General features: G+C 41.7%; 1 protein-coding gene across 1 annotated transcript in view; it reads right to left on the bottom strand.

The window, feature by feature from the left end:
- ZC3H3 (zinc finger CCCH-type containing 3) overlaps window positions 1-15,719 on the bottom strand; it is a 3,466,749-nt gene that overhangs the window by 3,251,454 nt on the left and 199,576 nt on the right. Inside the window, exon 3 of the mRNA XM_044067335.1 lies at window positions 6,065-6,255. Coding sequence (XP_043923270.1) covers window positions 6,065-6,255 — 191 coding nt within the window. The remainder of the gene's footprint in view (window positions 1-6,064; window positions 6,256-15,719) is intronic.

Raw genomic sequence — 15,719 nt, 5'->3', positions numbered from 1 at the left:
GCCCGCAGCGGATGCTTGCAAGACCTCTGAGGACATGTGAGAAAAAGGTTCCGTGTCAACCTCCAAGAAGGCTGCAGTGGAAGAAACTGATGGCAAGGCCAGACTATCCTCTGGGTTCTCAATGACCTTAAGAAAGACATCCAGTGGAAGCTGGATAGCAGCAAACTCAGGCCCAGACTTCTTAGCCTTCTTTTTGCGCAGCAGTTGTACCTCGGGCTGAATGGATTCTGCCATGGTATCTTTGGCTAAGAACTTGATGTGTTGGTTCTCAAGGTAAATGGAAAGGTGAAGAAAGGTGGCTACACATAGTCTTGAGTACAAAAGCCTAACAGATGGAACACTGAGTGCAGTTGTTAGACCTAAGCAAAAAAGACACCTATCGTGGTGGTCTTTATGGGGAATAAGCCTCCCACACTGGCATTTCCCTTTCTTGGATGACATGTAATCCACTGAACAATGTAAGCAAAAGAAAAAAGAACCCCAACCAGGTACTTTTCTAAAAGATGTAGTCTCAATATAACCAGCAAAGTGAAAGGCATTCAGAGAGACGTACAATAGTGGTATTCAGAATGGTGGCAACAAATTTCTGAGATCATACATCACCTTTATGTCCTACACTTGCATGGGAAGCATATGTCGGTAATAAAGGCTTTGGTATACTGGTTGGACATTGGGCTATGCTTGGTAAAAGATCCCAGAGGTGATGAATACTGCAAAAGTGATATGGAAGGACATCAAATTAATATAGAGAACTCACAAAATGATACTGATAAAGAGAAACATAAAAGTAGTATGATTCTCACATTTTCACAGGACTCTGAAAATAAAACATACTGTGGATTAAAAGTGCGGCATTGTCCGTGGAAACCAGTCCATCAACAATTTACTTGACCCTGAGCCTACTGTCATCTATCATAAGGACAAAATATTAGGGGCTGGGTAGAAGGATATGCTTTGCCAGCTACAGAGTCAAATTCTGGCATTTTTCCCTGCATGCCTCAAGGATGCAGATGCCGTGACTTTATGAGTAAGACAAACAACTTTTATTGTCCAAACTCAAAACAGATATTTCAGCATGGTAAGAGATGACTACAAAAGCAAATTTGTAATTTACAGGGTCAGCTGCACAGACTGTAGAAAATTCCACATAGGCATACCTATCAATGCTCTAAACACAAGACGCAGTAAACTCTTCTAAGACCATCTGACTAAAAGATCTTAATAATCCCACTGACCAGACATGTTCTACACTGCAGAAACATTGAGAAGCTTGTGTTCCACATAGTGGAGAAAGTAACAACTGTCCCACTTGAAAGCAACGTGGGAGCTATACTTGAGAAAAAAATGAACTACAGTGGCAAATTTGCCTTAAAGCTTACTGGCACCCACAGCTTAACACAAATTGCTCCATCAAATCTGTACCTGAACTAAGAAAACTAGACTATAATAGCCTTTACTAACAGTGCAATACTTTATTTTTATATTCCTTCATTGTATTTTTAATTAGCATTATATTCACATAGATTGACTATTACAGGACCACGTAAGAAAAAATAGGTAAGTTAACATCATAGTCTTAGAAGCTCTTAGATCTATATGTAACACTGCTTTCTGCAGCAGAGTTCTCTCGTTTCAATTCCCAATGCATTTCTCTGGAATATTACTATTATTAAGCACAAGTTTTAAAGCATTCTTGCATAAAGTTACGTCAGATTTTAAAACTGGTTTACATACACTCTGTTTAATATCGCTAAATCTATTTGTTCTTGTTTGTTTTTAATCAAGTCTGTCATGTACACATTTATTATTTAGTGGAGTTAAGAATGCAAAACCCGCGGTGGTGGTGCTGCGGTAGCGTTGTCGCCTCACAGTAAGACGCTGTCCGGTTCGATTCTCAGCTAGAGCGTCTTCTGCGTGGAGACATGCGTGAATGGGAGTACCTTCGTTGAAGGTTGTGCATTAGGGCTGGTAACTCGGCACGTAAAAATCAGCTACCAATCATTAGCGGGCCGGAGTTCTGCTGTGGCGTCCCCTAACCGGGAAAAGCCGAAAGACACAAACAAGTGGAGTTAAGAATGCACCTAAAGCTATTGTGCTATTCTACACTGATCTAATGAAGCCCTACCTACCTACATGTAGTTAGGCGAAAGCGCTTCAGACTCCTGAGTTTATTATTGTGTTCATTTTTCTTACTTAAATCAGTTTCAATACCAGCAGTTAACTGATGATGTTTCTTAAGGCCAAAATGTACCTTTTCCTGTATGTCAGCATAGACTACCCAACCATAATCTTATGTCTAAGTTTATGTAATAAGTCTCCCTTGTCTCAGTTTATGTGGCCTGAGGCAATGCTACCTTCCTGCCCCGACTAGATTTGCCACTTCCTATTACTTGGCCCTAACTTCACACATTTAGTTAAAGTCTCTTTTCAACAAAGATTCACACATTTGTGTTTGCCCTCAGTTCATAGGCTCAGCTTTTGTTAGTTTACAACCTTAATATCTGCATTGTTTAGTATGTAAGATTATTGGCAGTGGGCATATCTTTATATTACACCTAATGCTTCTTAGTACTGAATTAACAAGCTATGAATTATATTTTTCTACTTATTTTAATTATAGATGGACAAATATCTTGCTTATACTTAATGATCAATCAAATTCAGTTTACTACCAAGGACTAGACAGCCCATACAGTTGCATATTTTTCCATTCTCCCTAGACATCGCTACAAAGTTGTTTTTGCAACAGGCACTGATACAGGGCACACATACTGAAGGCTCAATGATTCCCATGGTGAGAACTACACTTTGTTGTTTGACAGGCATCACAATTGTGGCAGCTAATACTTATGACACGTTACTGACACCCTCGTACAATGTACCTGTTTTGACAGCATTTAGTTGAACAAACTGAAATAGGAGTGAGTTATCTTTTTCCTCATTTAACCATGTTTGGTTCACTAACATAGAATGCTGCAGTTTATCTTAGACCTAGTGTGTATATGTATGTGTATGTGTGTATATATATATATATATATATATATATATATATATATATATATATATATATATATATATATATAGAGAGAGAGAGACCATTTTTGTCTCTCTGAACACAATTATAAATCATTACCCATTAGCTACTAATAGTAGTAGATCTGCAGAACAGGTATAGAAGATTACACTCCTCCTACTGTAGCTTGGATGAACAGCCAACGACATACATTTATGACCACAGCGCAAGTGAATTAACAATGATCTCTGTGTTAAAGCAGATGTATACTGTATGTCATGTACACTGGAGTTAGACTTGACAAAGCTCTTTTAATGGAAAAATAACTAATCTATTTGTTTTTTATTACTAAACAAGCTATAAGTGCTTTATTACTCCAAAGTCTCAAGTGAGATTGACTTCCGTGCATGGTTCTTTTTCATGACTTCTTAGAATTCTCAATCAGCAACTTGGATTTTCATACGTGCCAGTTTTCCCTGTGGTCTACATATACATACACACACACAATATCTCTCTCTCATTATACATATATATATATATATATATATATATATATTTATATATATATATAAATATATATACACACACACACACACACACACACACACACACACACACACACACACATATATACATACACACACACACACATATGTGGGTGGGTGTACATGTGTACACATACACATATACAAACATGGTTTTCATGTAATGAAAGCACCCATGCCATGCCAGGGCTCTTTGTTCATCACACCTTCAAGCATACTGGTAATGGTGGAGATGTCTCAGTGTTCATTAGGGATTTTATCCCTTTCAAAGTAATACTCCATGATCCCAAAGTGAGATATTTGGCGTATAATACATACTTACACAAACACATATTACATACGCATACAGTTCGAGATGAATGACAGCATCCCATCTACATCCCAGTTTTGTGCCTACTCAAGCTCACTGGTAATGGTCCTCGAGACAGACCCACGGTGGTAATGCTTAGTGAAAGTGTGAATGGATGACAAGCGTTAGCCTCTAGAATGGCCTACATGGATCTCCCTTTTAAAAATAGTAGTGGCTTCATGCCTGGTGGAAAGAGCTCTGGCTTTACCAGGAAGCAGTTCAACATGTTGAAAATACCAAAAGGTGATCACCTAACAATATCAATCAGTTAGAAATTCATTTGGAAACAGTTTGGTCAATGGTTACCTTGCTTACCCTATGCAAAGGCTACTATTTGAGAAGTGGGTTCTGTGGAAGTAATCTCTCAGTTATGAACAGCTTAGTTTAAGAAAATATCTGAAACCACATTGGGCATAAATGAGGGGTTGGTTTTAAGGGTGACTCTAACCCTGTGGAAAGCAAGGAATAGTTCCTGGCATACAAGGGCCTGAACTTCAGAGATATGCCTGGCTCAAATGAATGGCAGAAATACAGTTGTTTTCCAGGTCAAGAATTTGATAGGAACTAGTGCCTCCATTTCAAAGGGTGGTAGAGTGAGCTTTTCAAGTATGAAATTCAGGTCCTGAAGGGGCACATATTCCCTTCTGAGTGGCCTGAGGTGTATAATCCCCCCTAAGATGGCCTACATGGATCTCCCTTTTAAAAATAGTAGTGGCTTCATGCCTGGTGGAATGAGCTCTGGCTTTACCAGGAAGCAGTTCAACATGTTGAAAATTCCAAAAGGTGATCACCTAACAATATCAATCAGTTAGAAATTCATTTGGAAACAGTTTGGTCAATGGTTACCTTGCTTACCCTATGCAAAGGCTACTATTTGAGAAGTGGGTTCTGTGGAAGTAATCTCTCAGTTATGAACAGCTTAGTTTAAGAAAATATCTGAAACCACATTGGGCATAAATGAGGGGTTGGTTTTAAGGGTGGCTCTAACCCTGTGGAAAGCAAGGAATAGTTCCTGGCATACAAGGGCCTGAACTTCAGAGATATGCCTGGCTCAAATGAATGGCAGAAATACAGTTGTTTTCCAGGTCAAGAATTTGATAGGAACTAGTGCCTCCATTTCAAAGGGTGGTAGAGTGAGCTTTTCAAGTATGAAATTCAGGTCCTGAAGGGGCACATATTCCCTTCTGAGTGGCCTGAGGTGTATAATCCCCCCTAAGAAAATGCTTCAAGTAGGGGTGGGAGTACACAAGAGAAGAGATTTGGAGGCAGACTGAGATAGCAGAAGCGTGAACTTTGATGCTGGAGTAAGATAAACCTTGTTTGAAGAGGAAGCAAAATATTCAAGAATGTGTTTTATGATATCTTGCAAAGACACAACACCTTTGGACTGGCACCAGATAGAAAATCTTTTTCATTTTGCCAAGTATGACTTTCTACTGTTCACTTTTCTGGTCTTTTTCAAAATGGTAAGACATCCAGTGAGTAACAAGGAGCAAGGAATCAAAATGTCATCTTCCAAGCTGTGAGCTTGACAGTTCTCAGGTTGGAATGTATTACAGACCCCTTGTTCTAGGTGAGAAGGTCCACAATTAGTAGTAATGTTTTGCCCCCCCCCAACAGTCCAAAGAAGGGAGACTCATGTCATCAGGGCCAGAAAGGTGCAATCAAGACCATTCTGGGCCTGTTTAACCCCACTTTTAGAAGTACACTAGGGATAAGGGACATCAGTGGAAAGGCATACAAAAGTCTTCACTTCGGTAAAAATGTCCATATAAAGCTAAGCACCATCACCAGATATCACAATCATACATACTGGCACAATCTACCATTTTCAACCAAATTATTACATAGATGTTTATGATGATGCACCTTTATTTATCAAACAGCTCACTTATTTCTAAAAGTGGGTGCCATTCAGAAAAATATGAAGGGCACCTCTGCAACACTTTCAGAAATTAAGTTGCAGGGGAAACAGTACTGCATCCTGTAGGGCACATAAAAACTTAACTACTTAGATTTTATTACAAAAAGAAAAAAAAATCACTTTTCACAAAGCAGCCTACACTAGGATCTTTAAGTCCACATACAGTCTGGAAAAACTGTCTTTAGTTTACTCAGCATACTACTTTGGAACACCCACTTTCTCTCTTAACATACCTGGTCCTTCAGTAGTATGCTTTGCAGCAGGAAGTCTACGTAGCTTGTGCTTCCCCAGCTGCACAAGTCCCTTTGGTGAGGTTTTCTGGCCCACAGGAGGGGACCTCCTGTGTGGGGGTGTCTTCCTCCAGAGACTGTAGCGATTTTTTATCATCAAAGAGATTACATTGCTCTTCTTGTCAACAGGGGAGCTGTACAGGATCACATAACAAAAATACATGAAAATAAGTTTACAGAAATAACTATGTTTAGACTGCTGTTACTTCAATTAACAATATACTAACTCAGCTTTTTTTAATTTCAATTATTTCACATTTTTAATAACCACACAGTTTGACTGATATATTCAAGTTCATCTAAAATGGAAGGCCATGGAGTAAGTTAAGCAAGTTGCTTAGAGTAACAAAGTGGGATGTAATAGACTGAAATTTAAGTCTCAACTTCACAGCCAAGTAAACACTTGAACAATTGATACAATGGTTTAACTTTGACTATTCCACTTGAATGAATCCAAATGTAACACCATATGACTAGCAACAGTCCCATGATGCAAGTTTAAAAACAGAACAGAAAAGACAAACTATTAAAATATTTTTTTCCAAAGGAGACCGTGACTTCACAGCTAGAAGCTACCAACATTGCTCATTCACATTGTGCACTTCAATACTCTGTTGCTACTTTATTACCTTACCCCTCAACAACAGGATTACATGAACCAGTCTTTCAATCACAAATGCAAAATATGGTTTTATTTGGATTAAATATACAATCTACATCCACTTCCCCTGTACAAAAGATTTCTCTCTCTGTGCTGCTGGCAAACGAGGTTTACAAGAGGGCACAGGAATGTCACTAAGGTAAATCAGAACAGAGAAAAATAAAGCATCTAAACAGATGACCTATTTCTCTGGAAAAACCTGACCTTCTACTGCAGTAACACAATAAATATAAACAATGTATACAACAAATGCAAAGAATGCACATGCCGTGATAAAGTACACAGTTTAAAAAACAATGTACAAGCTAAATATACCATGCAACAATAAAGCAATACAAAATGCAAAATAATTACTAAAAAATTGAAGGATGCATATACCTATTAAATGGGGGAAGAGGGAAAAAGTATTATAATCAAAACAGATGAGACAACTAAAAATGCAATACCTCTGTTTTACTTCTAAGGAAAATATTTTAATACTGTGATGACTAACAAAAGTTCTAACAAAGACTTAATGGAGTGAGAGAGATTATTCAACTGTTTTGGGTCCAAAAGAGACAAAGCTTTATTTCTATAGCATGGTTTGCAACAGAAAAGTATAACAACACAAATGTTTATTGTATTGTGTTATATGTGAAGAGGGTTCCCAATTGAGTGATGGCTGATATTCTCTACATCAAAAAGCATACAGCTTCATTCTCTCCATAAATCCCTTCACTTGAAGGTATGGACTCATGATAACACATGCCATAATATAGCAACTGCATAAACAAGCACTGCACTTTCACCTAGCAACTCACACTTAGTTACTAACACTTTCCTGCAACTCAAGAAACAATGAATATATGCCACCCCATACAGCTGAGAAGATAGTTATGCACTTTAGCAATTTAAAAGAAATTCCAATCACACAAGGGATTGCCCGCACAATGGGGCAAAGAGAGTGCATTTCCGATCCATTAAGGAGGGTCCACTTCACACACAAAATGACAAAAGAAATGTATAATGAAGAACTTTAATGAGCCTTAAATCCAGGTTGAATCCAAAGCAGTTAGCCACCAAGCTTCAAAGAGCTAAAGGACTTATCCAGAAAAATAAAAAAAAAGAGTTCTGTAGAAAGTCAAGCCAAAAGGTGCTAGATCCCCAATGCCAGTCTGTTAAGAGACTAGCAGACCATGAAAGCAATGAAGGAAAGTATTACAATCAAACAGTGGTGAAATCAGCTACAGCCAGTGTGTAGAACTGTTTAACGGCATACATAATACAACTGCCAGCCCAGAAGAAAGTGAAAATGACAAATGACAGTCCTTCCATTTTAAGAGAACCACCAATACTTTAACAACTAGTGGAACTGTCCCGTGGTATACCAAGCAAGACTACATCACACAAGTGGCTTTTTTATAAACATCTTTATTAAATCACAATTAAAACAGTGGCACAGGTACACTACATCCTTCAACTAGTGAAAATCCTCTCAGTGGGCAGAAAAGGCCTAGGACATGGACTAAAATAGCCACCTTATAAAGAGAAATGGTAATAAGGATGGGGAACCCTAGTCCAGAAGGGGAAAAAGGGAGCTCCTCACATACAAACGTATAGTGATGAACCCCTAAGGAAAGCCACGACCACCTGAAAGGAATACTAAACATAGATAAAGTCCAAGAGCTGGACTAACAAGCTCAAATGAGTCAGGCAAGCTTGCAGATCAAGATGTCAAAAGTTCCCCTAAGAACAAAAAACTCAGAAATAAAGATGAAAGTCAGCATTTGCCATGAGATCCACAACAAGAAACTAATGAATACACACTGCATGTCATATCAGAAAGTTTTGTAGGTTACACACACCCACACCAGGCCTACTGTAATCTACATGAAGTACGTTCTTTAAATGACAGCTCTGGAACAAAGGGTATACCACACTGCATGCTAATCAATACATCTAGCTCAGAAGATCAACAATTAGAGAAAATCTCACATTTCCACTGTACACTACAGACCTTTTCTCTCCTAGACATACTATCTAAACCAAAACAACCTCCTCACTGAAATTATCTACTTCTAAATACTCTGAAGATACTTTATGCAACTCTCATATCCATGCATATATACATAATCATTCACTACAGTAGACTCCCTGTTACCCGGTCTCGCTGGGACAAGATCTTAGGTTGGATAAAAATGCATACAAAACAGCAAACAGTAACAGTATTTGTGTTAGTATGCAGTTTTCTAATGACTATGAAGTCTAAAACTCAAATGTTTGTCATTATTTAGCCCAGAGGAGGCAGAAGTGCTGATTTTCTCTGTTGTCTTTTGCTAAGGCTACAGCAGAAATTTGATGGCTGGTTAAAGACAGGCTGGATAAGAGGGATTCTACTGTATTTAAACCAAAGCAACCTCTTGTAATTCAAAATCATCTGCTTCTACTGACTTTAAAGATACAGTCCACCTAACATACTAAACTAATTTCTCCTTCTTCAGCACTACCAACAATAAGTTCACTCCTGTGTCATAAAAATCCTTTCTAAATCTACTTCCCTAACACCATCCACACAGATGTCAAACTAGTACATCAGACGTATCAATGTTACTTTTTCTTGACAATTTACAAATGTAGTCTCGACAACTATTAATAAAAGTTGCTTAAAATTTGAAATACTGAGTTAAGCAAGATAACCTTAATGTCTGTTGTATTAACACAGCACTTTATGTATTAATATAGTAATATTGTGTTTACTTAACTATATGCAGTAACTTCAATGTACAGCTTTTCTCCCCAACCCTCCACTGATAAATGGCTTTTATCTCAGAGTATCCCAACCAAACCATGTAAATAAAAAAAAAAAAAAATAACCATGCACATATGTGTATGTAGTAGCTTGCATAAAAGTATCACTGCTCATTTTTAAGGTTTATCTTAATACTGTATACTGAATATATCATGAGCTACTGACATTAAAATTAATTTTAAACACAGTGAAAAAGATGTCTTTCATAAGGCAACATTTTAATTCTTAGAGTAACTTTAAACTATGTAACAATCCACTCCTGGGTCTGGCTTTCACTATGGTCTTCCTTAAATGGAAACTAACGCCATTACCTATATTGTCACATATATATATTTCACTAACAACCTACATACTGCCACCACACAAGCATCTTTTATACAGTACGCAGATGACTCTACTCTCATCTCTTCTGCCCCCACTCTACCAGAACTACAACATATCACACAGGAATCATTCTCTTCTGTAGAAAGCTGGCTATCCAATGCTCAACTCCTACTCAACCCAAGTAAGCCAAAACTTCTCCTGCTCCAACCTTCCAAAACCACCCAAAACAGACCCCACTTCAACATTCTCGCCAAAGACAATACCATCATCTCTCCATCAGAAAACACAAAATTGTTGAAACAGACAACAAACTTAGATTTGACACCCACATCTTTCTCCCAATAAAAAAAGTTCACAAGAAACTTGATGCATTATATCGAACCTGCTAATTCCTAACCAAGACAGCTAGAATCTCCATAGCCAATTCCCAGTTAATCTCCACCTTACTCTATGCATCCCCCATACTTACCAACCTTAGACAGACAGACCTGCACAAGATGGATGCTTGTTGCAACAAAATTTCAAAATTTGTCACTGGAACCTCCTACCACAGCCATCATTGTATCTCCCTTAAAGAACTACACTGGCTAGAACTCACACAACTCCTTCACTTTAATCAACTCACCTTCGCTCAAACTTATTAACCACCCCCTTCCATTCAAACCCTTCTCCAACCCTATCACTCCACTAGGCCCCTAAGATCAAGCAACAAAAATCAACTCACTGTTATCAAACCCAAAAACTAAGCAAGAGAAGCCATATTTTCATGTACCGTATTTAAACTTGGAAACAATTTTCTACCCTCTATAACTACTCTACCTTCCAGCAGCCTTTTCAAGACTGGTCAAATTCCACTTAAATTTGCACTGGCTTTGTCCTTGTTCTAATTCAGACTAACACCCCCAGTCTTACCCCCCTCCACCTAGACTCTTAACCCAACTATACTGCCGCCACTACTAACCACAGTCAGAATTAACTAGTTGCCTTTACATACTTTAAAATCTTGTTTGACAACTTTGTTACTAATATTACAAACGTAGTTACTAATATTATAAACGACAAGAAACTATCTTAAGTTGCAACATTTACTGTATATACTGTTGATAATCAATATCTTGTTATTGTATTAAAGCCAACAACCTGTAATGTTGTTTACTATTGCTGCAACTTTGCATCTCTATTTATCATGTACATGATGTGGAGGTTTTTCTCCCTGGGCATCCGCTAAAAAGGACCTGCATCCAGTTGGAATTTCCCAGTAAATAAATAAATAAATATGGTCTTCCTGCTGGAACAGTTCAGACTATGCAACAGCTTCATTTTGACAATAAGCTACTGCTGTTGCTCTCCTCCAGCTATACTCGAATATCAGAATTTTCAAATTCTCTAGCTGTATGCAAAAGGACAAGCTATGACTCTTCTACTTGCTCATCTAGCCATACATGTACCCTTGGCAATGATATATATCACACACACACACACACACACACACACACACACACACACACACACACACTCTTATTTATTTATGACAGTTTGTAACTTGTACAGTAATAAAACAAACAGAAAAAATAAGAAGTTATGTACTCACCATAATTTTCCATCTGAGTAGGTATCTTCATTTGTCTGCAGCCTTTGGGATACGGATCCGATCTTGGATCCAAGCCGGCAACTTCTATCACAGCATAGATCCGAGCTCCTAGCTCCTCCCTTTACCCATAATGCCCTACCAACCTTGACTGACCTCAGATCAAGTTTGCCCCACAGCACAGCTAATACTGTGTCCCAGAGGGAACTAATCTAAAAAACCCCAAAGTAGGATCATTTTGGTCAGGGGGAAGGAGGGGGGATGGTTGCAGACAAATGAAGATACCTACTCAGATGGAACGTTATAGTGAGTACATAACTTCTTAATCTGAAGTAGGAACTTCATTTGTCAGCAACCTTTGGGACAGAGTCCCCAGCTACCTAAATCTTGGGTGGCCTTCATGGAAGGATATTCCGGAGCACTGCAGAGCCAAAAGACGCCCTACCTCGAGAGACAATATCTACTTTGTAGTGGCTGATAAAGGTATGAGATGAAGCCCAAGTGGCTGTGGAACAAATGTCATCCAGAGAAACTCTAGCCTTGAAAGCAGCCGATGTAGCAACGGCCCTAGAAGAATGAGCACGGACTCCCTGAGGTGCAGGCCTTCCCGAGCTCTGATATGCTAAGAGAATAAAACTAGATATCCATCGGGAGAGGGTAACTTTAGAAACCGACTTGCCGAAGTTGTTTTTGGCAAAGGAGACAAACAACTGATCAGATTGCCTATGACCAGTAGTTCGATGAGTATAAAAACGTAGTTGTCTGTGCTAAGTGCAGCTTATACTCTCCTTTGTTTTGATAGTTGGGGAAGAATACTGGAAGATTAATAGATTGATTAATGTTAGCTTCCGAAGATACCTTAGGTAGAAAAGACGGACTGATCCTGAGGTGAACTCTGTATGGGTGGAAGACCAAATACGGTGGTTTGACACAGAGAGCCTGGAGTTCCGAGACCTTCTTGGCTGAAGTTATGGCCACCAAAAAGGCCGTTTTCCAAGAGAGGTATTTAAGATCAACAGTGGCCGCCGGTTCGAAAGGGGGGCTAGTCAAGGCCTGTAAAAATAGGAATAAATCCCATGGAGGTACCACCTCTTTGACCGGGGGCCTGAGGAGGAAGGTACCCTTAAGGAAGGTCTTACACAGTTTGGAAGTAATAAGCGGGCCTGACTCCTGCCCTACATGATAGTGTAAAATTACTGCAAGTTGCACCTTGACCGTGGAAGAACTAGCCCCCTGGTGAAAGAGAGAAGTTAGAAAATCTAGAACTGAAGCTACCGGCGCCGTAAAAGGATCTAAATGATGGTGCTCTGCCCAAATGGAAAAACGTTTCCATTTACTCCGATAGACTCTTCTGCTGGAGGGCTTGTGAGCTGCTACTAGGATGGCTTTGACTGGTAATGAGATTCCGGGAGTCCTTATCAGGAGTGGAACTGGAGCAACCAAGCCGTCAGCTTTAGGTTGGCCAGGTTCGGAGTTGGAAGACCCAGGGGGTGTGAAATGAGATCCGGGAGGGGATCCAGCATCCAGGGCGGATGAATCAGGTGAGACCATAGGTAAGGGAACCACGTCTGACTAGGCCAGAATGGGGCAATGAGGATCATCTTGCTCCCCAACTGACTGGCTTTCTGCAATAGTTTCAACATCAGGGGCAAAGGCGGGTAAGCATAAAGCAGACCGAGAGGCCAAGCATGAACTAGAGAGTCTTTCGGGGAATCCCCCGGAGGGGGGATCAGAGCAAAGCAATCGTTGCATTTGGTATTTGAGGGAGAGGCAAAAAGATCGCAACAAAGTCGCCCCCATCAGGCAAATACTTGCTCTGCCACTAGAGGATTGAGAGACCACTCGTAAGGAGTCAGGATAGTACGACTGAGCCTGTCCGCTAAAATGTTGGACCGTCCTGGAATGTGCGTTGCAATAAGAAAGCGGTTGGTGGATATCGCCCATTCCCACACTCTCATGGCCTCGCGGCAGAGAGGGTAAGACCTGGTTACCCCCTGTTTGTTGATGTACCAGACGACTGACATGTTGTCCGTCTGTACCGCAATCGTCCCCACCGGAAGAGGGTTGTGAAGTGCTTGCAATGTCAAAAGCACCGCCCTCATCTCCAGGACGTTGATATGCAAAGAGGTCTCTATGTCGTTCCACGTGCCTTGGACTGTTCTGCCCGAATAGTGCCCCCCATCCCACAACAGGCGAGAAGCGTCCGTGGTCACTGTGGTGACTGGACGAGGCAGCGAGAAGGGGCGTCCCGTGTGGAGATTGGAGGACTGGAGCCACCACATGAGCGACCTTTTGCAAACCCTGCTTAGGGGAATGGGATGAGACAGGGGATTGCGAGATAGGGACCATTATACCTGGAGGGTCCACTGTATGACCCTCATATTCAGCCAGGCCAATGGCAGTAGCGGAATTGCTGCCGCCATGGACCCTACAGCCCTCAGGACCAATTCCGCCGAAGGAGCTTGAAGTTGAAGGATGGCCTGCACGTGCAACCTCAGGTTCTGAAGCCGATCTGGAGTCAAGAAAGCAAGCATCAGTCTGGAGTCCAACCTCGCCCCTATGAAATCCAATACTTGTGTAGGAGCCAGGGAGGATTTGGCAATGTTGATGGTCAACCCTAAGAGTGGAGCCAGATTGAGGAAATAATCCCTGCATGAGCAAAAAAGATGCCTTGTTGGGACAGTAAGGAGCCAGTTGTCCAGGTAAGGAAAGACCTGAATTCCCTGGAGTCTCAGGTGGGCCACTATCGCTGCCAAGACCTTGGTGAACACCCTGGGGGCTGAGGTGTGACCGAAGTGAAGGGCCCTGAACTGGAAATGGCTGGCTCCCAGCCGGAAGCGGACAAACCTCCTGGAGCATCTGTTTACGAGAATGTGATAGTACGCATCCTTGAGGTCTATTGAGCACATCCAGTCGTTCACCCGCAGTAGTGGGAGAATAGATTGCAGTGTGACCATCCGGAACTTTACTTTTGGTACTGCCAGGTTCAAGAGAGAGAGGTCCAGGATGGGCCTCACGTCCCCCATCTTTTTTGGCACCAGAAAGAACAAGGAGTAAAACCCTGATCCGAGCTGATCTGGGGGGACGGGCTGGATGGCTCTTTTTTGTAAGAGCTGCTGAATTTCTGCAGCAGCCGCCTCCCTCTGATTGGATGGTACATCGGGGAGGCTTCTGATTCTGGGGGTTACAAGAAAGGGAATTTGGTAGCCTTTGGATATAACAGGAAGCACCCAGCAATCCATTGTTATGGACTCCCACATTGCTAGGTGCCTCGAAAAACGTCCCCCCCGACTGCCTCCAGAGTGGAGCAGCCGGGTAACCCCTCAGGGGTTCTGCGTGGGCCTCTCAGAGAAGGGTTCTCTGGACACAAAATTCCTGGGACCCCCCTCTGCCTCAAGGGCGGCATCCTCCCTGTCCTCCTCTGCCACGAGAGGACTGGCTGTCCGAAGCAGACTGGGATTGATGCGATTTCCGGAACCACATCTTCTTCTGACCCTTTTGGTTCTTGGCAAAGGACCTCTGGGGAGCAGAGAAGCGGACTCCGATGGCAAACAATGTCTTCCTGTCTTTCTCGCTCTGGACAAGGGTGTCGCGAACGGTTTTGCCAAACAATGCAGAACCATCAAAAGGGGCATTCGCAAATGATGCCTTAAAGGGTTCCGAGAAGTCACAATGTCGGAGCCAGGCTTGCCTCCTCATGACCAGCCCGACTCCGCCTGCTCTAGCGGCTCCCTCAGTGGCGTGAGACAAAAGCCGCATAGAGGTGTTGGAAATAGAATGTAACGTGGACATTCGGGAGGAGTATAGTTGCTTGTCCCCTTCCGACATGGACCCTGGGGGGGGAGCAGCGTATTCTTTGATTAGATCCCGCTGCATCCGAATGACGTGTGCCATATAGTTCAGGGCCCTCATGGAGAAGGTCACTGAACTGAAGGCCCGCTTCCCAAGGTGGTCCATCGCGCGAGACTCCTTGCTCGGCGGATGAACCATGGGGCTCTCCTGAGCCAACTCTCTCTTGGTGGCTGCCGCCACCAACATGGCATCCACAGGGGGACCTCTGCTCCAATGGGCTCTCTCTGACGGAGGGCTCAAGATTTTGTCCGGGCGCTTGGGAACAGGCTCTACAGTGTCCGGCTCCCTCCAAGCCCTAGTGGCTATAAGATCCACCAAGGGGTCGGGGGGAGGGGACACCCAAGAGGTAGATGGCCCTACCTCGAACGCCTCATCGGAGGAAGCC

This window comes from Protopterus annectens, chromosome 3.part1 (assembly GCF_019279795.1).
Source record: "Protopterus annectens isolate FY-2018-M chromosome 3.part1, PAN1.0, whole genome shotgun sequence".
Lineage (NCBI taxonomy): Eukaryota > Metazoa > Chordata > Ceratodontiformes > Protopteridae > Protopterus > Protopterus annectens.
Note: the sequence above shows the minus strand (reverse complement) of the source record. Positions and strands in the feature narration are given on the sequence as shown.